The sequence below is a fragment of the Camelus ferus genome, chromosome 5 (genome assembly GCF_009834535.1).
Source record: "Camelus ferus isolate YT-003-E chromosome 5, BCGSAC_Cfer_1.0, whole genome shotgun sequence".
Lineage (NCBI taxonomy): Eukaryota > Metazoa > Chordata > Mammalia > Artiodactyla > Camelidae > Camelus > Camelus ferus.
Window position 1 is genome coordinate 5,141,323 of NC_045700.1, and position 23,176 is coordinate 5,164,498.

General features: G+C 48.3%; 1 protein-coding gene and 1 non-coding gene across 8 annotated transcripts; one reads left to right on the forward strand and one right to left on the reverse strand.

The window, feature by feature from the left end:
- Positions 1-500: 500 nt before the first annotated feature.
- AMMECR1L (AMMECR1 like) lies at positions 501-19,626 on the reverse strand. Of its 7 annotated transcripts, XR_004319715.1 has the most exons (10): positions 19,317-19,619; positions 17,723-17,832; positions 12,155-12,460; positions 10,441-10,885; positions 8,349-8,459; positions 7,926-8,040; positions 7,209-7,299; positions 5,699-5,795; positions 3,517-4,038; positions 501-3,428 (listed from the first exon to the last, which is right to left on the reverse strand). XR_004319715.1 is itself a non-coding variant. In XM_032479225.1 (9 exons), the coding sequence occupies exons 3-9, from the start codon at positions 12,168-12,170 to the stop codon at positions 3,927-3,929; spliced, it is 987 nt and encodes a 328-aa protein (XP_032335116.1). In that variant the 5' UTR covers positions 12,171-12,460; positions 17,723-17,832; positions 19,317-19,619; the 3' UTR covers positions 501-3,926. The 7 variants fall into 7 exon arrangements, 6 of the variants coding, with proteins under 6 accessions (XP_032335116.1, XP_032335117.1, XP_032335118.1 ...); XM_032479225.1 differs by having other exon boundaries at positions 501-4,038; XM_032479226.1 differs by lacking the exon at positions 19,317-19,619 and adding an exon at positions 18,164-19,231 and having other exon boundaries at positions 501-4,038.
- Positions 19,627-21,681: 2,055 nt separating this feature from the next.
- TRNAV-AAC lies at positions 21,682-21,752 on the forward strand. The gene has a single exon. It is a non-coding gene; the product is annotated as a tRNA-Val (tRNA).
- Positions 21,753-23,176: the final 1,424 nt, after the last annotated feature.

The following is a 23,176-nucleotide window of genomic DNA, read 5'->3' on the forward strand; positions in this document are numbered from 1 at the left end:
ACATTTCTATTGTTTGAAAAATTATTTCAATTATTGCCATTTCCTCCAAGCATACCTCATCCTGTCTGGGCCATCCATAAGCAAGAAATATTTTCCTTTAGGTCAGACCACACCAATGTCCCAGGGTCTTTGTTCTAAGTAACCTCAGCAAATGATACCTTAAATTTGAGCATCTTCCCCCTGACCCCCCTTCAAGTTGTAGCTTTCTGGGGAAGGTTGGTTTCGCTGGAAAACCTGAGAACTATGAACCTTTCTAGAAAAATCCAAAATTTAAAGGGTTCACAAACCTTAGTTCAGAAAACTTGGCTCTAAAAAAACCAGTGGCATTGCTACCAACCACAAACAAATGTAGCAGTGCAAGGGTACTGGAGGTCATGAACACCACACAAAACATGCAGACTGAATAAATACTATCTGGTTCGCTGCCTTCAAAAAATGACTATCGCTACTATGCTCCCCCCCCCCCAAAAGACACAAAAAACAAGAGGCAAGACAAAGAACAAGTTTTACCCATTATGATTTATTCTCTACAATATTTTGTTAAAGAGTTCAATGATTTGCACTCAGAAGTTATATAGCCAAGAGGCAACCAAGTGTAATACAAAGAATTGGTCTGAAGTCTTTGCACTGAAGGCCATACAAAGTCTCTTGCTTCAGGGAAATAAGAACAAAAGTAAACAGAAAGAACATATAGCTCCCTAGGCTCCAGAATCTCAATAGAAAATAACATCAACAATTAGTGAAATTGTAGGTGTTAACATATCATGGAAAACAGATCTTGTGCAAATATTAACACCCAGGACTTCTGTATAGATGATTTTTATTATAAACAATAAAATACATGTAATGTCTCAACTACAAACCTTTCGTATTGAAAGAGTCTCTAACATGAGTTGCTTTAATATTATGAAGCGATAAAGTTTAAGAACCTCACGGTGGAAACAACCCAACACCGACAAACTCTAGTGATCAAAGACATTCTCTTTCAGTTAATGTAAAACGAGGACAATTCGCAACTATGGAGACAACGTCCCAGCTGTGGGTATTATGAGACAAGCCAACTTTCCAGACCAAAAGGCACTCACAGCTAGGGATCAAACGAACTCCGAACCAAACCAGCCAAGTTCAGCTGTGTCCGTGAAAACAGTGGTTACCTACTGTCCAGCCTGAGCAGCCCAAGGACAAAGGAAACACCGAGCAGAAAACACTCCCTTCCCTGTAAACCTACCGCCCACCCCACGGGTACCGGCCATCCGCCTCACTGCTCTGGTCGGGTGCGTGGAAGGCAGTGCACTTCCAGTTCGGAGCCATCATCTCCCTATGCAAAGCTGCCACATGGATGATCCAGACTTAGTATTTTTCCTGAGAGCCATCTGCCACACGTCTTCAGGAGGTGACCGTGACTGTACGCTTCCAGACCGCCTCCTGACTAGGCTCCATTCAGGACAGACACTGACTGTGCCACTCTTCCCAGGGCCAAAGACTATTCCTTGGTCGACTCCTGAGTCCCCTGCCAAGGTGAGAGGGACTCGAGCATCTCCACTGCTGGACTTGGATGGGAGCATGAGGGAATGTGCAGGGAGTAAGGCTTCTTCACTCCAAAAACCACTGAGCCCACTTCAGTGTGGTGCTGGGCTTAACTAGCCCGATTCTTGTGCACTGATTTTTTTTCCCCATTTCCTGGGTTTTAAAATTTTCTATTCATTTTCTTAAATGGCAGGTATCCTACCCTACCCTCAATAAAATAAAAAAACATACTATACACTGGGGAAGACAAATAGGGCAACATTTCTACAAGAAAAAAATAGGCTTGCAAGAGCATGGCACTGAAAATGCTTGCATGACCAGTCTCACTGAGCTCGGGGTGAAAGTTTAGCACCAATTTTTTTGCTTTTTTTAAACTTTAGAAATTAAACACAACTTTTAACGTAGAAGACATGAACAGTAATGAGTGTAGCCCTATGTATCAATACTGTTGTACAAATTGGAGGTGGGTGGTTTAGTCCAGAGCTGGCCACCCTGACATCAATCCATGGCACCTAAGAGTACTGTTGTTACATGTTTGTAACCAGGCATTTATTATTCTCAGCAGCAGGAAATCATAAAACAACCCTTTCGTCTTCAAAAGCCTGTTTTCATGAATACTACAAGGGGAACGTGGCGGGACACGGCCCGCACAGCCGAGGATCGGCCTACACCCACCCCAGCTCGGCCCACATCCTCCCAGAGACAGTGCCGAGCACGCCTGCTCACCCTCACCCACCTCTTCAAGAAATGAGATAGCTGTGCTTAGCAGAGACCGTGTCCCTGCTCCCCTCCCCCACTCCTGGCAGAAGAAACACAAAAGATCTTTTCACGTAAATATCTGCCCATTTCAGAAAGCCACACCACCACATAAACTTTAAAAATAAATTAAATCAAAATACTGTTGTTCACCGGGTTGACCCCAATCCACTCCAAGAGTTCTCTAAGCATGTTGTTGAAAACCAGTGTCACCACCCTCAGGGTCCTTGCCTCCAACTGGCCACCTTTTCCTGTGACTCATTTCAGCAGTGCCTCTGTGACAATGCTTTCAAAGCATCTTCCAAGTCCCCAACTTCTATGAACTCTGCTACCGTATGAGTGAAGAACAGGCAGGAGGGAGGAGAAACTTGCCAACAGCTACTCGGAATCAGCAACAACGGGAAAGGGGGATATGCCATGTGAAAGTATGAATGACCTAGAATAAGATGAGCTATTTGGAACTTTGCCATGGTGGGGTGAAGATTCCCAGCATGTTAGGCAAGATAAAGATTCACCTTGTTTAATTAATTACACAGCTTTGTTCTAAAGTCCTGTACAGGACTGAAACAGCAACAGTCTTCCCACGTCTACAGGCAAACGACAGAAAGGAACTTCTCTTATTAAAGGTCCCTCAGAACGTTTGCCTGAAAAGAACAACAGCTTGGAGACCCTGGATTCTCTCCTATGACGACGTGTCCTTCTAGAACCCAACCCGAGTGCTTGTTTGAACATCTCTGCCTTCTGAGAACCTAGATCCAGCTGTAGGCACTGCTACCAGTGGAGGAGTGAGGTAGCCGGGTGGTAAGGAAGAGGCCTCTCCTTTGACCCTGCGTGCTGCGATGCCGTTGGGCCCTCCCGTGGGCATCCCAGTCCGTTCCTCAGCAGGCTACGCCACGGAGCTGTGTTCAGTGCCAGGAGACTCAATGCAGGGAGAGTGCCAGAAAATCCAACTGACAGTGGGATGAGAATTAAAACCTTCGAGGCTAACTGAGCGATGAGATCTGCAACGCCATCCCCAGGGCCTCCGATCTTGATGTGGGTCTCTGTCCAGGAGCCCAGAGGACTCATGGCGCCCACGGTCAACCCTAACATGGCGTCCACTTATGAAGCGTGGAGGTTGTGATCAACTCTTGGTACGCAATAAACTGGAAGTTTAAAAAAAGGAATTTAAAACAACCTAAAAATGTTTCTTGTTGGTCTCCGTTGCCCAGACTGCCAGGGGAATACACCTACTTGATCTGGGGAGGCCGCAGGGCTGTGTGTGGGGTGAGCCTTCTCGGACCGTCAATTCCAGCTTCCACTGTTGTGGCCAACACACCGGCAGCAGATCACCAGCGGCACCTGCACCCCAAGGGTCTTCTGAACCCACACGGCATTCTCACTAGTCATGGAGGAGCCCCAATCCAACGGAACCCATATTGAGGAAAGGCTGAGATAAGGCTTGGGCCCCTCAAGTTCTGTTTCATTCAATATAACCCCGCCCCCCTCCTCAGTCGGCTGGAGGCAGACTTGGCAACGGAAGCTAGCATCATAAAATGGTGCAGTAATAGAAGTAACTGGACCAGGAAGAGGAGGCATCTGCTCCAATGATGTCATAGCCATTGGTGGCCACGGGGGGGTGGGACTGGTCATGCAGCCGTGTGTCAGGAGTAATGATTGTAGAGGGGAGGGGCATGAAGAGTGCCGTTCTGGAAACAGTGCTGGCGGGAAGCAATATACTCTGCGTAACTGATTGTCACCTTCTCGCTCCGGTACCTGTGCAAGGAAACAGGGAAGGGTATTAGGAACCCAGAACACTTCAGTCTGTAGTCACTCAGCAGAGAAAACCAAAAGCTTACTCCACATTTTGAAAGAATAAAATGGAAGACCAAGAGCAACCTTACTTACAGAAAATGAATGACAGCACGAGAAAACAGTGTTGTTATTACAAATGAACAAGATGAAAAAGCACGATCACAATTCACCCGAGGATGTGTTTTCTGCACGTCCCACCTTTAAACACTGCATATGCTTATCATCAGGCTGCTTTTAAGCAATCTGCTACCAGGGTCTGGATGAAGAGTTTCAAGGTCAGATTACACGGGTGGCAGATTGGAAGATGGCTGCACCGATGCCCAGTGTAAAATGCGTATCTACTTTCAGGTTCAAACGTGATAAATTTGACAGAAGGCAACCTCAACTTGCAGAAAAGCAACAAACAAGTTATTTATAACTAAAAAGGGGCACAGATACCTAATTCTGGGTCAAATTCTGGTGAAGCAGGTTAAAAAATCCTGGGGCTACACAGGATGGGGTCGCTTCCCCGATGAATGTGCCGTATCATATCACAGGGTCATCAGGACAGAATCATAGCACTTCGGCTTTGCTCTGGAGAGAGCCATGAGTCAGGATGCGAAGCATGGGGCGTCACAGACCTATGGAGCCTGCTACAGACCACAGGAGCTGGGCGTGACAATCCTTACCCAGAGCCATCTCTTTCCCACTGTAATCTCTCCTCCACTGCAAGGTGATTATTCCTGAATTTTGACAGGGAAATGGCTGTTCAAATAAATTATAATAATAATAATAATAATAATGCTTTGTATTTGAAGAATTTTTTCTTTTTTCTTTTTGGAATCCAAAGCATTTCAAAAACACTGGGTTATCTTCCAAATAGACCTGTGAGGTTACTATATGATTATTCAGCATTTTACAGATGAGCAGGCCAACAGAGGCCCACAGAAACCCACAGAAGTTAAACCTCTCCATGTTTCCAATTTCAACAGAGATGGGAAGAGAACTGGCGTCTGCTGACCACCTACAATACTGCTTGGCCCTGGACCAGAACTCCTTACCTTACCACACCCTCGACACCCCAAGGCATTCTCATTTACCTCTTACAGACAGGAAATTTTGTTTTCCACTCAGAGAGGCAGAACAGCTGGCCCAGGTCACACAGCTGGGGAGTGGTGGAGCTGGGATTCAGACCCCAAGTCCACGCACACTTTACTACACCAGGCAGCCTCCCCACAGAGGTATTCGCCCCAAACAGGCAGAGGCATTTCCTCCTAACTCTGTAAAAAGCGGTTTCTGACTATTCCAGCAACACGCCACTTGACTGCACGTGGCTTCAACTGCTCATGGATTTCTGCACCAAGAGCCTTCTCTCCTGCCTCCAGTCCCCCCTCAGCCTCCCGATCGTGGGCCCGGCACAGACACCCCGAGAGCCCAGCAGCACGCTCTGCTCCCGCTCTGCTAGCAGCTTAGCTGTGCAGACGCCCAGGATGCATAAACCTCAGAGCTTACACCTCACCCATGCTTCTCTGGCTTAGAGACATCAGCGAAGAAAAATTTTTTCTTCCCCTTTCTATCAAAAGTCCCCTCCATCCAATCCCAACTAAATTAAGCTGACAAGGAAAATGAGACAGTGGCTTACCTGGTGAGTTTGATGGTTTTTCTGAATTCACTGGTGATGGGAGCCTTAAAGCCACCTTTCCTGAGCAAGGAGTCTATCGTCTGAATCTGATCCCAGTCTGAGGGGAAAGATGCACGCGGAGGTCAGCACACACTGACAAGAATGGACCCGCTCTAACACGGACAGAGAAGCAGATGGGTTCGCTGGGGCTTTGGAAGCCCTGGGCACCAGCCCCGTGTCCTGAGCCCACCAGCCTCACTGGCAGTCAGTCCGAGGGGAACTCCAGATGGCAGACACCGCCCCGGACACCCATCAGTGGCCGTCCCCAGGCCCTGCTCCCAAGTCTTTCCTGTCATGTGTGACTCCAGCACAACTGTCTAGGAACAAACACGGTCCCACCTCAGACCAGCCCGCTGGTCTAGAGCTGCCACCTGGGCTGTTCTAGGGGAAGAGAATTCAGACCCTGCAGCTCATGCTCCTGCACACGGATGCCTTTAGAAAGGATGGGAAAGTAGTCCACACATATACTGCTGTGTTGTTCTTGCAGATTTTCAGATAAAACCAAATATGCCACACTGAAAACCAAGGGAAACCCCCTAAATTACTGCACTAGGTGCCCCGATTTTAATGTTTCCAATTTTCAAATGGTAAGAGGAATCTGACTATCTACTTAAGTTATCATCACATCTCACATTAGAAAATACCCCTGGTATGCCTCCTTGTACAGAAACGTCAGGTTTATGATTTCAAAGGGGCAGCCAGAAGGCTTCCTTTTATGCCATGCCCCCTCCTGCTTCTGACAGAGTTTAAACACAACCACGATGGAAACCAACAAGGCAGCCACCCTCCAGACCGTCCATTCACCGATGCACCAAACTGGACATCATTCTCTGTTCCAGATTCACACCCAACAAAAACATGTTGTTTTCCAAAAACAGACTAGTTCCAAGAAAGAAAGAAAACTGGGTTGCTCATTGCAGAGTGCAGAAGCAGCATTTTAAAGTACTTTTCTAAATATTCCTTGAAAGAGAACGCCTGCCCATCCACTTCCTGTCTTTAACGTCCCACTGTTAGAATTCAGTAACCCCTCGGATTTTTTTAAAAAAAAGATGACAACAAAACCCAGGACAGATTACATTTTGCATTTTCCCAATTAGAACACTGTGTAATAATTTATGACTGAAAGTTCAAAACCCGCTAATATGGGCAGCTTCCCTTTACAGTGACCCCTGCAATACGGTTGAGCTGGCTGCTGCAATTTCCCTACAGTAACCGCTGCAGCTCTGGGGGCCAGGATGCAGCCCTCACTACAGTGAGAGAGGCCAGCAGCTGGGTCAGGGAGCTCTCTGCCCCTTCTCGTTCCCCGGCTCCCACAACTTTGGGGCATTTATTTCTCATTTGACTTGAAGAGGAAGGAGGAGCTCGTCCTTGGTCAGGGCCGGGGGGAAGGGAGCACACTCCTCCCCCCACCCTCCTCCTGGCAGCACTTGACCAGAACCGTCTGCAGAACCACCCCCCCCATCGAACTCACCCTGTTCCTTTGCAACCTCAGGTAAATACGTGGCTGTACGTTTGACGCCTTTCTCATTGATGAATTCAATTCGAATCCCATGAACCCCTACCTACAAAAAACACAACCAAATAAATGGCATTTACTTACTCTAATGGGATGCCCATCATCCACATAGAAATCGACACTGCCCCTGACCGCTGCCCCAGGTCTGAGACGAGGAGAGCCTCATGCTTTCCATGACTGACTCTCCCTCAGGTCCACACGCCAGAGAGACTGCAGCCCGAGGGCCGTGTGAGTCTAGCCGCGGCCACCACAGCTCATCCAATAATCCTCAACATTCTACCTTTCATCTATTCCATTAAAAACCTACACCACAGGGTTTCCATCTGGGTTCCTGACTCTTCACATGTGGCTCCTGATAACACCTTTCAATCAAGGCTTACCAAGAAGGACCTGGAATACTCTCCTTTATCCCCATTATCACTTCTCATTAGACACGGGAGAAGGCTGTGCAACAGAGCAGACTGGGGGTGGGGTGGGGACAGAAAGCCTTCACATTTCTTCCTACTCCTAACATCGCAGCGCCTTTTCTGTCACCCAAGCTGCCTACAACTACTTCCAGACTCAGCTTCCCCTCTGTCATACCCTGTCTCAATGAAGGAGGTACATTACCATGTACTAACCCGAACCCAAATGCAACGAGAGATGCAGAGTTCCAAATGCGGCTGTTCTCACCTCCCAGTCCAGGTAATCACTGGCATCCTCAAAGTTAGTAAGGAGGGAGACAGAGCAGAAAAGTTTAGGCAGCTCCTCTCGGGTCAGGGGGGGAAATCGGCTGTCCTTAAGTGCACTGGAGGGGACAGAAAACATAAGTGAGGCTGCCCTGGCGCTGGAGCCAACATCATCAGCCCGAACATTTCCGAATCTTGAGCTGTGCAGAAAACAGCCATTATCCATCAACACGAATCCGCCAGAAACAGCCTGATGCTCTTAACTGTCTCTACTTCAACTGATCTGTGACTCACCCGAGTACAGCCCCCACATCTCCTGATTATCAGAGAGAACACGCCAACTCTATCACTCGGAAGAAGTGCAGGCAGGCGGGCAGCTGTTCTGTTTTAGCCCATCACCTACAAACCTGCCGGGCGGGGCCGTTACCTGGTTAGCGTGTATTCCCTGAGTCCTGAATGAAGGTTCATGGCTGAGAAGGTCCCGATGCAGCCACGAAGCCGCTTGTCCCGCCCTGTCTTCCACGTCACAAAGAGCGGGCTGAAAGAGCAAACGCAGGACAATCCCGGTAAGAACAAAACCTTGGCTTCACCCCTGTTCATTTCCGTTACTCCCAAGAAGGGTGGTTCTCTGACGCTGGCTCGGGACACCCTCTGCCTTCCAGAGTGCGGCCCCGGGTCAGAGACGGACCACAGCCCAGTGAGGAAGGCTCTGAGCGGCCTGGCCTGCGGGCCCTGCTCACAGCTCCGCCCCGCTCTGACACCACAGGTGGGTACTTCCCTCCTGGTCCTCGGCCCGGGACTCCACTTGTTCTCCACGAGTCCTCCACGTCCTCCTCCTCCTCTGTACTCTCTTCACGTGTCCACGTCCCCAGTTCCGTCCTTCGGGAAGACACCTGCTCCTCCTCATCTGCAAGCATTCCCTGCAACCCCACACTGATCCCATATTTCTCCTGCCTCCGCCAACTACAAATATCTCCTGCTCATAATGTCCAGAAAAAACTGAAAAAAACAAAAAACAAAAAACACATCTCCTCAGGAAAGCTTATTATTGCAGAAGTTACTACTTTCTGGGCCAAAGTCCTGCTTCACTAGGCTACATCAGGTTGGCAGTGACAGGTTATTTAGAAAGAGGTCAGAGGGCTGTCCCTTCTTCCTGAAATTCCTCCACGCCCTTACCCCTTAGATTCTTGAGTCAACACTTCTTAAAAAGCAGCTACAACTGTCAAGTTACCTAACTTCTTCGATAGTCATCACAAAGCCCATCTCCCACCTGCTCATCTTTTCCTTCTAACAAAACACCTGAACACACCAGCCAACGTCAACGTTCCAAAATGGACTCGAATCCCACCATCTCCACCGCCTCCAATGCTGCAGCCAGCCCCTGCTCCTCCTGCAAGGGACACACCTGAGTCCACGGATGCAGGCTCAGACGCTCAACCGACTCAGGCAGAGCTGTTCTGAACAGTCTTCCACAGCACACCTCCCCAGTCAGCACATCTTTCCCCACTTCTCCTCTCCTGTGACACAACCCCAGGAGTCACTTCCCCTTTTGCCTCTGCCCAGACAGGGTGCCACACACACTGTTCAGCTCCTGTGAGTGCTTGGCCAACTCAACAAGCCTCCCCAGAGCAAGGACTTTCTCTTCACACTCCCCTATTCCCTGCCTGGGGGCCGTGCACCGCCTCAGTGTGGCACCAACAGCTGAGGAGTGAATGGCCTGTCAGTGAAAGCTCTAAAAGCCACTCCTAAAATAATAGAAATTTAAAAGGGGGGGGAGGGTACAGCTCAGTGGTAAAGCGCATGCTTAACATGCACGAGGTCCTGGGTTCAATCCCCAGTGCAAGAAATAATAAATAAATAAACCTAATTACCTCCCCTCCACCAAAAAAAAGGTGGCAGTGCTCCTTAAAGCCAGCTCACAGCTGCTTCCAGTTCTGACAAAGACAACGCTGGCATGAGTTTCTTCACCCTACTCTTCCCTTTACACATATTCCTTATTTAAGTCATTGGCACCTTGAGGGGGCCTGGGACAAACAACAGAATCCTGAACTAAGAACAGTAAAGCAGACTCTGACACTGGGTGAGGTGCTGGCAGTCCCACAGGCCTGGGGACCCTGACTGCAAGCATCACGGCGCCCGGTCTCCAGTCTGGCCCTCAGCCTCTCCTGGTCCACCTGGACTTCAACAGTGCTGGGTCCATGACAGTGTGATGTGTCCACTGGAGAGGCACCGGCCTACCCGCCGCCACACAAACCAACAGCAGACGAAGAACACCGCTCTGCTGATGCCCAGACCGTGACGGCAACAAGACCGTGGCTCCCACGAACACGGCCTCGGTTGTTACTGAACCCGCTGCGTGTCCAGGTGCTGTCTGGACATGTCTCATCATCCTGTTCCCATTACCCTTTGCCCAAATCGTGTGAAAGCTTTTTATATGTAGCGACCGTCTCAAGAGAACGACCGCAGAAGACACCACAGTGCCTTTCTCACCGTCCCCTGCGCATGGCTGGCTTACTCACTAGGGGTCGTTGGTGAATCTAGGGAGCCGTGGCTGTGGGAAGCCATAGAGGTGACAGTAGAGGACGTCAAAGCAGTAGCAGCACATCTCTGCGGTCACCACCAGGTTCTTGGCGGTGTTGGCAGTTCCGTTGGGCCGGGGGAGAGGGCTCAGCGCTCCCGATGCGGGATTCATTCGTGTAATGGGAGAGTTTCCGGGTCCCAGAGTTAAGTCCGACACATTCTCCCGCCCACTGCTGCTGTCCACATGCTGGTGGTTTTGAAGAGGTCCTGAACTCGAGCCGGGGACAGTGGCGGACTGGTTCCCGTGGCTGTGCGCTCCACTTCCAGACAACTTAGGCTTCTTGACCCCACAACAGCCCGCTGCCAGCTTGGGCTCGAGGGGAGGAACACAGCGTCTCTTTCCCATCCTGATTCCGTGCTTGAGGTCTGGGATGCTGCAGAACCCTAGCCCAAGAGAGAACAGGCAAGCATTCATTCAAGGGCTGGTGAGGAGGGGACACAAACACCAGAGGGGAGGCGCCTCCCTGGAAGGGCAGGAGCCGGTAGACTCTCTCTAACCCAGGGTACGCTGGTCACAAAGGGCCGCCAACCAGCAGGGCTGGAAGGGACATGGGTTCCAGCCCGGGGGTCCTGACCTTTCCTGAGGGGAACTGGTTTTATTTCCCATAAAGGTTGGGATCACTGTGGACGGAGGCTGGCAACACGCAGCCCCCTCTTGCCCAGGACCCCCGGGGCAAAATGAGGTGGGAGGAAGCCAGTGTGAAGCTGAAGGGGCTGTTTCGGGACTGGGAGATGTGGGAGATGGCAGCTGGCCAGACAGACCCTTCATCAGGATGCTTTCTGGAGGCTCCAAATTGAATCACCCTATTTCTACAGAACCCCAGAGGAGCTTCCATGCTTCTCCTTACCCGTCCTCTCTGCCTGCCTCCACACTAACCTCCAGCTGCGAGTGGCTGGACCTCTGTGCTGCCGGCATCCCTCCCAGCCCGGCCCCCAGCCCAGCCCCTGGCCCCCCATGGTCACAGTCTCGCTCATCCTCTCTGCCTCTCTTCTCAATCTGTTCCGACTCCTACCCTCCCAGCCTTTTAAGACCCCATTCAACACCAGCCACAGCCCAGTGGAAACCTGTGTTCCCATAGATGGCCCAGGCTTCACAGTCCTTTTGTGAGGTAGCCCTGTCTGCCCTGTCACACAGGTGGTCAGACACAGAGCCACCCAATGCCACAAAATGGGCCGGCAGATGGGCCAGGAAACCAGAGGCCCAGCTGACAACGTGATGGGGAGAGAGCAAACTTCTTTCATGAATTTTTTTTCCTTAAAAAGCCTAAGGTAAAGATATGTGGCTACAATGACCCAGATCCTTTCCCTGTCATCTGCTTCAGTGATCAACAGGAGGAGGCAAACAGATCCAAAGTTTTATGTCAGTGTGGGTGATACCAACCTTGGTAACATCCTGCTGACCTGAGAAAAGTATACTTTGTGTCTTCTCAAGTCATTACATGTTAGCTTTAGCATTCCACGCAACATTATACATACGTGTGTGTGTGTGTGTGTGTGTGTGTGTGTGTGTGTGTGTGTGTGTGTGTTAAGTCCTACCTAAAAGTTTTCTTTTGAGTTGAACACACAACACATAAGTGCCTTTTCAGGCACTGCTCTACAACACAGTATTCTGGCTGCAAATTCTACCACCTTTCAAATCAGGTATTTACGTACCCATTTGCAATGCCATTATTTCTACAAAAACCACCTGTCACTTGAGGCTGAATGAGATATAAAAACTTCACAAGTTTTTGTGCTTGTGCTCCTGATACGTGCTGGTCCATCACGAAGCACACGGTTTTATACTCAGGAGATTCTGAGGGGGTGAAAGTTGTCTCTAGCAGACGAACAACAGCTTGAACACTTCAATGTCTGGCTTGAAACGGGGCTTCTTTTTTTGAGAAAGCCGTATGCACATACACAATAAAACCACCAATGACTAGATTGTTTCTGAGCGTGGATGTCCTTGTCTTGTTTAGACTGTTAAGAGAGGGAGCAGAATGTCATGGTTAAAAACTGCGGACTCCAGAGCCCAATGGCCTGGGTTCAAATCCTAATTCCTCCAGGATTAACCTCTCTCTCCCTCTGTTTCCGCCAAATGAAAATAACAATAGTACTTGCCCCACAGGTGGTTAAGAGAATGGAGTTACTGGATGTCAGGCTTCATTCGGCGTCAGGTACTCCGCTCTTACCATCTGGAAACTCCCGGAGGGCCAGGACTTCGCTGTGCACTTGGGGCTTAGAGCAGTGCTTGCACCGACAGGTGCTCTTTAAACAGGATTTCACGGACTCCTCCAAACCACTCAGCAAGGCAGACGGTGTTACCATCATTTCACAAAGGAGGAACCTCAGGATTAACAAGATAATCTGCCCAGAGCCAGACTGCCACTAAGTGGCTGAGCCAGGATTTGGGCCAGAATCTATCTGTCAGACTCTAAGGCCTGGGTCTTCCCACCAAGCTACAAAGAATGAGGCCTGCCAACAATACGCACTGGATTCAGTCCCTTTCCTAACAGCATGATTAAAAAAAAACATCAGGAGTGTACTAAAAACCAACCTAAGAGTTTACAAAATCTTGTCAACAAAAATGGAGCAGAAAAAAAAAAATCAAAACCGAAGCCCAAAGCCAACATCTCCGCCATCACCCTGACAGTTACCAGTCCCCCTCCACTGTCAGTCCAGAAGAATGCCACTGCCCTCTGAGCTCTTCTGTGACTTCCTACTTTGTGCACAACCATGGGCCGGGCTTTAAGGCACAAGATGACTGAAGCAGCAGGACCACCTCTCAAGGGCTAGAGTTTTAAGAGCACCAACAGGGCCCTGGGATTCTGCCTCTAGAGAGCCTCAGAATTCAAAGAAGCAAAGAGAAGGGATGAAATACAAAGGTTAAAAAAAGAAAGCTTTCCTAGTTCTTACACCAAAGCACACCTGAAGAAGAGATACATGTCATGAGATGGTGACAAGCAGGTGTTCCTCTGCAGGTGTTATCAATGATTTTCAAACCATTGCAAGGCAGATGAACTCCAGTCCAGGAAGATTCTGCCTACACATCACGTACAATCACTGACCTGGAGTGGGGCCTGATCACAAGTAACATCAACTGATTACATTCAACAATTTCCCCACACTTCCCCAAATTATGATTTGTAATCAACAGAACCAACCCAAATTTTGTGGTTCTTTTGGCCTAGGCTTTCCTTGGAGGCCACTAAGCCAACAATTTAATCGATATTCTCAACTAGTGACCAAAAGCAGAGTTAAGAGACTTTCTGCATCAAAAATATATTAGAAGGCATTTCTTTAAAAATTTAGTCTGTGAATGTAACCCTATGGAAAACTTCAAACATAAACTAAGTAAAATAGTATAATGAACCCAATACCCAGCTATAACAATTTTCAACATATGGACAATCTTATAATTCACCTGTATCCTACTTACTCCATCTCCCCTCCTCCTACTGAATTTATTTAAGGTTTGTTTTTAAGGGGGCCAGTATTTACTGATCTGTCAGCATAAAGCAAATACTGAGTGACCTACAGTAAAGAATGTGAAGTTGCTTGTTGTAAGGACCAACATCAAACACTATCCATCAATTTCTCCAAGTTTCTCTTTAAGTTCGAGATTCTTGTAACCCTACTCCAACAAACTGGGCACCTCACCACAACTAAGTGTCCCAGACACAGCTCCCAGGACCTACAATGATCAGAGACACACTTGCTTTTCCAACAGCTCAGCTTCTGAGTACGGTGTAAGCGCCCTCAGAGTAACAGCATTTCAATACAACAGACCAACCTGCTGTCTGACCAGCTAAAAACAAATACCCCTAATCACGTATTCTACCTCTTCTAAAACTGAGTGCATCTGTCCTCACCCTTCCCTTAAACCTCATAAAAACTACCAACAATGGTACTGGGGTCATAGTAACTGAATAAACTGTGAAGTCAGCTCAACCGAAACAACTGGAATCAGGTAAAAGCCTTTACTTTAGAAATGCATATACCACTCAGACCCTTCAAACCCTTCAGTTGGTTACTCTTTCAAAGCGAAACCCCAGGGCCACTTAAGGGCCAAGAGTAGTGATCTCATTTTCCCACGGTCTGTCCACTTTAGAACAATCAATGAGAATGAACGAGTTAAAACTGGAGATCCACCAGATGGAGACAATACCCACACTTCCACAAAAAGCTTGAGGAAATCACAGGAATCACGGTTTCACCTCTTAGGACCTTTTAATGTAGCATGTGTCAAATAAAGCTGCTGTCAGTGGTGACAAAGTCATCACACCCTCTACTGCCACACCACTCAGGGAGTCCAGACCTTCATTAGAACCCACCACAAAGGCATCTTTCCTGCCCTCTCCGTGGGGGAGCCTTGCAGGGCTCCGTGGATCTGGGCCACCGGGTGGCTCACAAAGCCACTTAAACTGCAGCCAGCATGGAATTCACCAACACCTGTAGGGTCAGAGGCCGGGCTGCGTTTGTGTTTTTCCTTTCATAACACCTAACACGGTGCCCACACACCGACAATCGTACCTAGGGCCCTCCTAGCCATGTCATTTAAGTTAGCCTTTTTAATAAAAAAGAGTATTTATGGCACCACCTGATCTTTAGATACTTGGTTCCACTGGGAGGTGCTGACCGTTGTGTGTCAGAAGCTGAAAGTGACTGAGCTACAAGTATCTATTCTTATCAACAGTGTCAGCTCCACTCAGCTTAAACCAAGGAATGGTTTAATTCACAGCAGAGTGGATAGCCAACGTGGACAATCCACTCCAAAAAACAGGTCAAACATCTCCTACGCTAACGGCTTGCTTTGATCTATGCTGGTAGCTGTCTTCTTTGCTAAACACGGTAACTGGTCAGTCCAGGACTTGGCTCGGGTGCTACTTAACTTTAGGTTGCTCATGGCTTTCCTTTGAAAGGCCATACCTAGGTTCTAAACAGCACTTGAGAAGAATTTTTTGTTCTTTTTGAATGATGGGGCGCTTTAAGAGCTACCCACTGGAGCATATTTTCCTGGAGGGCAGTTTATGGCCTCAGGAGTTAATACAAATGCCTCATAAGTTGCTGATATTTGCAAACAAGGTAGGAGACCAGAGCTGAGGGGAGGATGTGAGGCAGCCCTGACTGACTGGCTGGCTGGGTGGGAGGGCCTTCCTCCCTCACTGGGGGTCTTCTAGGACTCCCAAGTCCACTGAGAATAAAAGCTGACCCCCTCCCAGAGCAACCCCCATCTTCAGAGGACAGAGGCTAGGTTTTGGGGTTATCGTCTGGGCTCAAATCCCAACCCGGCTCACCAGGGTCCTGGCTATGCACACTCGGCAGGGCTGTCACATCCCTGTGGACCTGGGCTCCTGCTAATATAGAGGGTTGGTTTGTGAGCATTTGATGAGCAAGACATGAAAAACTCCTAACAGTTCTTTGGCACAGATCTGCCATTCATTAAAGCTTCTGCTATTACTAACACTTAGACTGCCTCTACTGACAAAAGCAGGACTGGTTATGAAAATAACATAGCTCTGAGTTCTTCCAATTTCTAGAGGAATAAATGTCCTCATAATAAAATTCTATTAAGAACTACCACGTAAACTTAAAGATGGCATCATTAGTATGGGGTTATTAATCTAATGACCTTGATGCTTTTCCTCTTTGGAGAGCCATGCTTCTAATAAATCATCCAATGTTCCTGTCGTTGTGAGACACCAGAAAAGAAAAGGAATGCTGGGCTGAGAGTTGTATACAGCTCTCCTTTACCCGGGTCCTCTCTGAAGCTCACAACCATACACCGAAAAGAAACTAGACTTACTAAATGTGCTATCACTGCAGAAATCTTGGTATATATTGAGTACCAAAAGAACTACTGTACCAAAGTAGTTAGATTTCCAACAATAACTGGATTAAAATATCTAGAAAATCCTGGAGACTGGAAAGAAATCTAGATTTACCTTCAGAAGACAAGCTTGAAAACATCCTATTGGGGGACATGACCTTATAACAAAGAAAACAGATTTGGGAGGAAAGGACAAAGAAAAAGGGGGTCTCTGTATTCTCTTCTGTTATTACTCAGTATCCAGATGTCTATTCAAATCAAGCTTTATACAGAAGCGAACAGGCTGCTGTTTCCTTTGTGACACAGAGTTGAACTGAAATTCAATTTAATAATTATATGAGTAGTGAAATGGCACCTGAGCTATAATTCTGGCCTACTTATGGAACTATTCCAAGAAACAGATGAAAAACCCACAAACATTCTGGTAATCATTTCAAATAATCACTTCTACAGTTTTGAAACCCCATCATACACACACACACACACACACACACACAAATCCACCCAAAACATTTGCTGTGTGCAAATTCTGCCTGCAAAGAACACGCACCTATACAATGCTTTTAAAATTTATAGATTTAGAAAAATACCAGAACTATACATTTTCATGTCAACTTAAAGAAAAACATTAATAAAAGGAATCCAAAGTTTTGTTTTCTTTTTAGATCCCCTCCCTTTACTATGTGAGCTATGGCAGGGTGCCAGATTTCTCTGGGACTTGGTTCTTTCATTTGTAAAATGAAAATATTTGTCCCCTGCCTTCCTCACAGAGGGATTGTGAGGCTCCAATAAGATGTAAAGCACTCTGAAAAAATTGGTATGGTATGTTTGCATACCATAATTAGCAAACTCAATGTTTATTAACTGTTTGCATATCATTATTAATAAACTCAAGGGGACACAGCAGTAATAAAAACTTTTCTAAAACTTTATGTGTAGAATTTTAATAATTTTCAAGAAAACAGCATCACCACAGCAGATCTAGGGCAAAATGTTCCAAACATCTCTGAAGATTATAACCAAATAAAAGACACCCAATAATTGACCTTGACAGAAACTGCATTAACCTCAGGATTATGATCTTCGTCTTAAAAAATGAGTAATTTGGGCAAGGGGCAAGAGGCAGACCTTATGTACTAAAAACATGAGGGGTAAGTGTAATGCTACACCACCATCTGAGTCACCCTATTGGGATTATGAAAAATAAACTTGTCTTTACATATTTGCATTATTTTAAAAGATAGCAATTGGAAGGAACATCATCAACATTAGGACCCCCACACAGAAGTAGAAAAACAGAAGTGAACAAAGTAAACCTACATCCTGAAGTCCTAGCACAGGCCTAAAACCAAACCAAAACAAACAAAAAGGCAACAAAATTCTAGTCTAAGCATGTCCAAGGTAATACTCACTGAAAGCAGAAAGTTTGTATTGCCAGGGGAACAGCTATAACAGAGGAGGGGAGCTATTTTGTCTCTGAAATGAATTTTCTTCCTTCCGATTCCATTCCTTCTTCCTGTACCTAAGATGGAAATGCAGGTGCAGTGAATGAACAAAATCAAGGTAGTGCCAAGGTAAGAGATGGTTTTTGAAAAACTACAACTCAAGGGGGCACTTTCTAGGGAAAAAAAAAAGCTTAGGAACAGGCTTTCCTTAATTCAAAACATTTCAAAATCTAAACATAAGGCAGCAGTGGCGCTCCCATGCACTAAATCACCTCATCCTTGGCGTCATCGCCAAGAAGGGAGGCCAATGAGGATCAAAGGTTTTTATTGAACCTGAACCTGAGACACACATTAAAACTTCCTCCATCACTAATTTAGATCAAAACTTGCTCTCAGGCCAAGATATACCATTTCAAGGTTCTCCATTGGTTTCAGAACACAAACATATTCCCAAATCCTTTGCAAAGATGGTGCTGAAGAATCACTGGACAGTTTGCCAGGGTCCTGAGGACGGGCCGTCTTGTTATCCCAGGTAGAGGTGACAATTGTCGGTAAGAGTCACCCATCGTTACTCGGGGAGGCTGGCAGAAATCTCTTCACGATCTTTTCACCAACTCTCCCCACCCCCCAGTAGTAGAGAACTGAGTTCTTCCCAAAGATGTAAACAGGAGACTCCAGGCCCCACCCACTCTATCCAAGGAGAGGGCAGTGAAAGAGGATAGGCCCAGAGGGATAAGGGTGAGGGAGTGTGGCAAAGTGAGGAGTTCAGATCAGGACAGGGAAGGGAGGAGGGCAAGGGATGAAGGGCAAACCCACAGCCTGGGAAGGAGGGCGGCAGAAAACCTGGAGTGGAAGGTGGAGAAAGAATGGACGTGGGGGCTCCGGGGGCACAAGGGAGGGCGGGATGAGGGTGGAGTTGAGAAAAAGAGGAGGAAGAGGGAAGCGTGCGTGCGGGAGCTGGGCAGGAAAAGGACGGGACCCCGCGGGGACTGAGAGGCCAGAGCGGGGAGGGGCGAAGCAGGCAGAAAGAAAGGTGAGAGGTAAGAAGGGGGCGGAAGGAGAGCGCGGGGCGCCGGGAGGAGCCAGGTGACGACCCAGCGACGGGTAGGGCGGCGAGGGCCGAGCCGCGGGGGTGGAATCCAGACGCCCGGCGGGGGAGGGGGGCGGCGGGACGAGGGGTCGAGGGCCGCCAGGCGGCGACGGAGACCACCAAACTTTACCAGCCCGCGGCTGCTTCCCGGAGGGAGTGCAGAAAGGGGCCCGGCCTCGGCCGGAGGGCCGGGTCAGGGGCGCCCGCCCGCCCCTCCCCGCCGGCTCCTGACCCCGGCCCTCAGCCCGCACACGCGTTCGCAGGCCCCGCATGCCTGCCTCTCTCCCGTCCCCGACGCCCGGAGCCCCTCCCCCGCGCTGCCCCGGGACCCCAGCCCGGACCCCGGGGCCCGCTCCCCGGCCCCTCGGGCCGCCCCGGGGTGAGGAGGCCCGGCGGACAGGGCGGCAGCCCGAGGGAGGCCGGCCCAGCGGGGCCGGGGGAGGAGGGCGCGGCGCGGACCGAGTTTCCCACCTTTTCTCCTGGCCCAGACGCAGCCGGGGCAGACGGGACCTCTCGCGCTCTGCCTCCTCCTCCTGCTTCATGGAGCCATGCGCCTGGGTGGGGGCTCCCGAGAGAAGCGGGCCGCGGGCGGGCCGGACGCGCGGCGCGGACGGGGCGGGGCGAAGGAGGCCGGCGGGGGGCGGGCGGAGGAGGAAGCGGCGGGGCGGCGGCGGCAGGGAAGAACTGCTGGAGGTATTCCCCGGGCAGCTGGAGGACTGAACCGAGCCGGGACCCGAGTCTTCCGGTATCCCAGCAGCCACCGGAGGCAGTGAGGTAATGGAGGAGGAATGTAGGGAGTCCTCCAGTGGACCACACGCCCTCTAGCGAGTCGTGCGACCATAGAGATGGGGGAGCCGCCGGAGCACCGCCCCGCTACTGTCACGTGGCTCGAGCCCGCGCATTTTATTGGCTGTCGCCTACTCTACGGGTTGCATTTAGGAGGCTGCTTTCCACTATCGGGGCTGAGTCCCAGACAGTTGGGATAAAGAGGGGCTGATGGCGAGGCGCGCGAGGGGGCCGTCTGTGGCCACGCAGGTACCCGAGCAGGCAGAGCAGGGCTGGGCTGTCAGGCCGGCGGGCGCAGTGAACGCCGGGCCGCCGTGGCTCCAGAGCGGGCGCAGAGCGCGCTGGGAGTTGTAGTGCGGCCGGGTGAGCGGCATTGTCGGCGGGGCTGCCCAAGTGCCTGCGCGGGACGCCGGTCGGGATTCCCGGCCTTGCTGCCCGGCCCACCCCCGCGTTGGCACCGGACACTCAGCTCCCCACGGCTCTTCTCCCTGAGCGCCCAGCCTCGCGTCTCTTCACCCAACCCGGCCGCAGCCTGCGAAAGCACCAGGAAGAGGCAGCTCAGACCAGCTTTACGTGCAGCCGACCCTCTGGCTCCGGCCAGGCCCGCAGGAGAGGCTCCAGGCTCGCGCGAGCCTCCTCGTGGACCGAAGAGGGCAGACTACACCCGGGAGGTGTCACGAGCCCATCTCTACCATGGCGCCCCGAGTCCTCAGCCTGAGGACGACTCAGGTGGAATTATGCACAGTACCAAGGTTCATTCGTAGGTCGACTAAGCCTCAAAAAGAGCATTGTTTAAAAATTAGGAGTCAGTCATTGTATAATTTAATATGCTTGCTATTTGTTTGATGACTTGTCATTTTTATTTCAATTCTAGATGGAGTTGTACTGAAAGTCTTGTCTCTGCCCTGCTCCCACACCCTAACTGCCCCCAACAAACGGTTTAGTCCCCGCAGCAAAGGCATGCCCTGTCTTAAAGCATTGCCAGGCTTGTTAAGAACACAGACTCAAGCCCACAGATAGACTGTTCTGTGCTTTGCTATTCTATTTATGCACAAAGGGATCCTTAACATGTTTGTCCTCAAGGAGCAAAGGAAAGTAGTTAAGAATGTAAATCATATCTAACAGTGAAGCTTTCCAGCAAAAACCTTCTGCTCTCGAATGCATAATGTACTAAAGCATAATAAAGTCTACTACTACAGACTTTTAGCATAATTACCTGTAGGCAGCGGAAACGGAGTGATGGTCCTCCTGGACCTGGAACTCTCAGAGAACCTGGCAGAGCGCAACAGTGGGAGGAAGACAGTGATGCTTTGTAGAACAGAAGGCCGTTAAAAAAGAAAAGAAAAGGAAAAAAAGCCATCAGTAGCAGTCTTCATGATTCCTGACACACAGATGTGCTTGTCTGCTGATGAGACCACATTTGCCAGTTTCTAACCTCTGTCTGCCTGAAAAATCTACCAGTTAGATGATCATATGGCCTCCAGCCAGAAATGCAGGAGGCAGCAAGCCAGAAGTCATTTGTTGGTTTGCTTCTGAATAAGAAGACCAAATCCTGACTTAAAATAATCAGAATAAATGTCACAGGTCTTTCCAATTGAAAGTCTTAAAACATGGCAGCTGGAAATGGGCCCGTCTATTGCTCCCAGGGTGGTAATATGTTGGTATTAAACAGCTCACAGATAAGGGAGTTATAGCTCCCTGGTTATCAAGCTGCCAGGGGGTAAATGATGGAACTAAGATGGACTTGAAACACTCCCAAATTAAAACAAAAACAAACCTAGCTTCCAGCTGTCAAAAGGCATTTTTTTGAGAAGTAGAACCCAGATACTGCTGCTGTTGTTTACTGATGTCAAAAGGCAAAGGGTCAGGATTTTGAAAAAGTCGTTTCAGAGTCACCTCACATCAGCAAGCAACAGTCTGAACCAATGCAGAGATAAACCGAGTGAAATTGAGAACAAGAGGAGAAAACGAAGGGCAATGTTAGCTGTAAATATGGAAGGGCCCGTGTCTTATTTTCTCATTTCCTGCACATAATATAGAAACCTGAGAGGAGGGTATAGCTCAGTGGTAGAGCGCATGCTTAACATGCATGGGGTCCTGGGTTCAATCCCCAGTACCTCAATTAAAGGAAAAATTCACACACACACCCCTGGTACACAGTAGGCATACTATAATTATTTGTAGCCTGAATAATTAAGTGAAGAACAACGCCAGCAAGCAGGGGAAAGATGATGTAGTTGGAAAAGAGAGCTGTAGAAAAGCTAGCTGGCTCAAGCCCTCTGGTCCTGAAACGTCACCTCACTCTGCTGAGATGGGGCTGTACCAGGCTATCAGAATACCTCAGAGCAAATCATCTGCCTCCCTGATGCATAGCTTTCCATCATCTATTACCTTGAATGGTTGAAAAGATTAGATTTTTTTTTATTAAACTGTCATCTATTTATAATGTGTTAATTTCTGATCTAGAGCATAGTGATTCTGTTATACATATACATATATATATTCCTTTTTATATTCTTTTTCATTATAGGCTATTACAAGGTATTGAATATAGTTCCCTTTGCTATACAGTAGGGCCTTGCTGTTTATCTATTTTATATATAGTAGTTAGTATCTGCAAATCTCAACCTCCCAATTTATCCTTCCCCACTCCCATTCCCCCTGGTACCGATAAGTTTGTTTTCTATGTCTGTAAATCATAGAAAGAGAAAGAAAAATACTGTATGTCACTTACATGCGGAATCTAAATTCAAAAGGACACAAGTGAACTTATTTGTAAAACAGACAGACTCAAAGACTTAATTGTTTCCACCACAAAAAAAGAAATGATAATTTTGTGACATGATAGAGGTGTTAGCTAACTCTACCGGTGCCAATCATAGTGCAATAGATGGATGTGTCAAATCAACACAGTGTATATTGACACGTGATTGACTGTACTTCAATAAAAAATGAATTAAAAAAATCAACGCAGTGTATACCTTAAACTTATACAATGTTATATGTCAGTTGTAGCTCATTAAAACAAAAACAGAATAAATGTTAATGCTTAGGAAAGAATGGAGTCAGACTGCCTGGTTCCAAATTCTAGCCCTGATGTGAATACCTGTGAACCTAGGAGAGTTAGTATGTCAGTAACTGTTTTACCATCTGTAAAATGGGGATTGTTATGAGTACCTAACTCACGGTTGTTATGAGATTTAAATAAGTTTATACGTATAAAGCTATTATAGGGTTAGCATGTCAGAAAATGCTCAATAACTCTGTGCCCCATTAGTATTAGGGTGTCAGATAAGCATGAAATTAGCCTGCACCCCAGACACATGCATTCTTTTGGATGTGCACCTTGGATGGACAATGCATTTATGTACCAAGGGCATTTGCCAACCTGTGGCAATGAAATAAGGTTTCACAGGAGATACTGATGGGTGTTACAGATTTCATTTGTCCCACTTTCCAGATTGACATGACTTCTGGTCTTGGTGAGAGATACAGGGTCTGCAGTTGGGCCTTAAAGGCAATGATGAATACTTATCCAATTAAAA

Coding starts and splice junctions, on each gene's coding strand:
- AMMECR1L (XM_032479225.1), bottom strand. Junction 8,041..8,348: donor AGGGAATACACGCTAACCAG/GTAACGGCCCCG, acceptor TGTCCCCTCCAG/TGCACTTAAGGACAGCCGAT. Junction 7,300..7,925: donor GTGATTACCTGGACTGGGAG/GTGAGAACAGCC, acceptor TGTTTTTTGTAG/GTAGGGGTTCATGGGATTCG.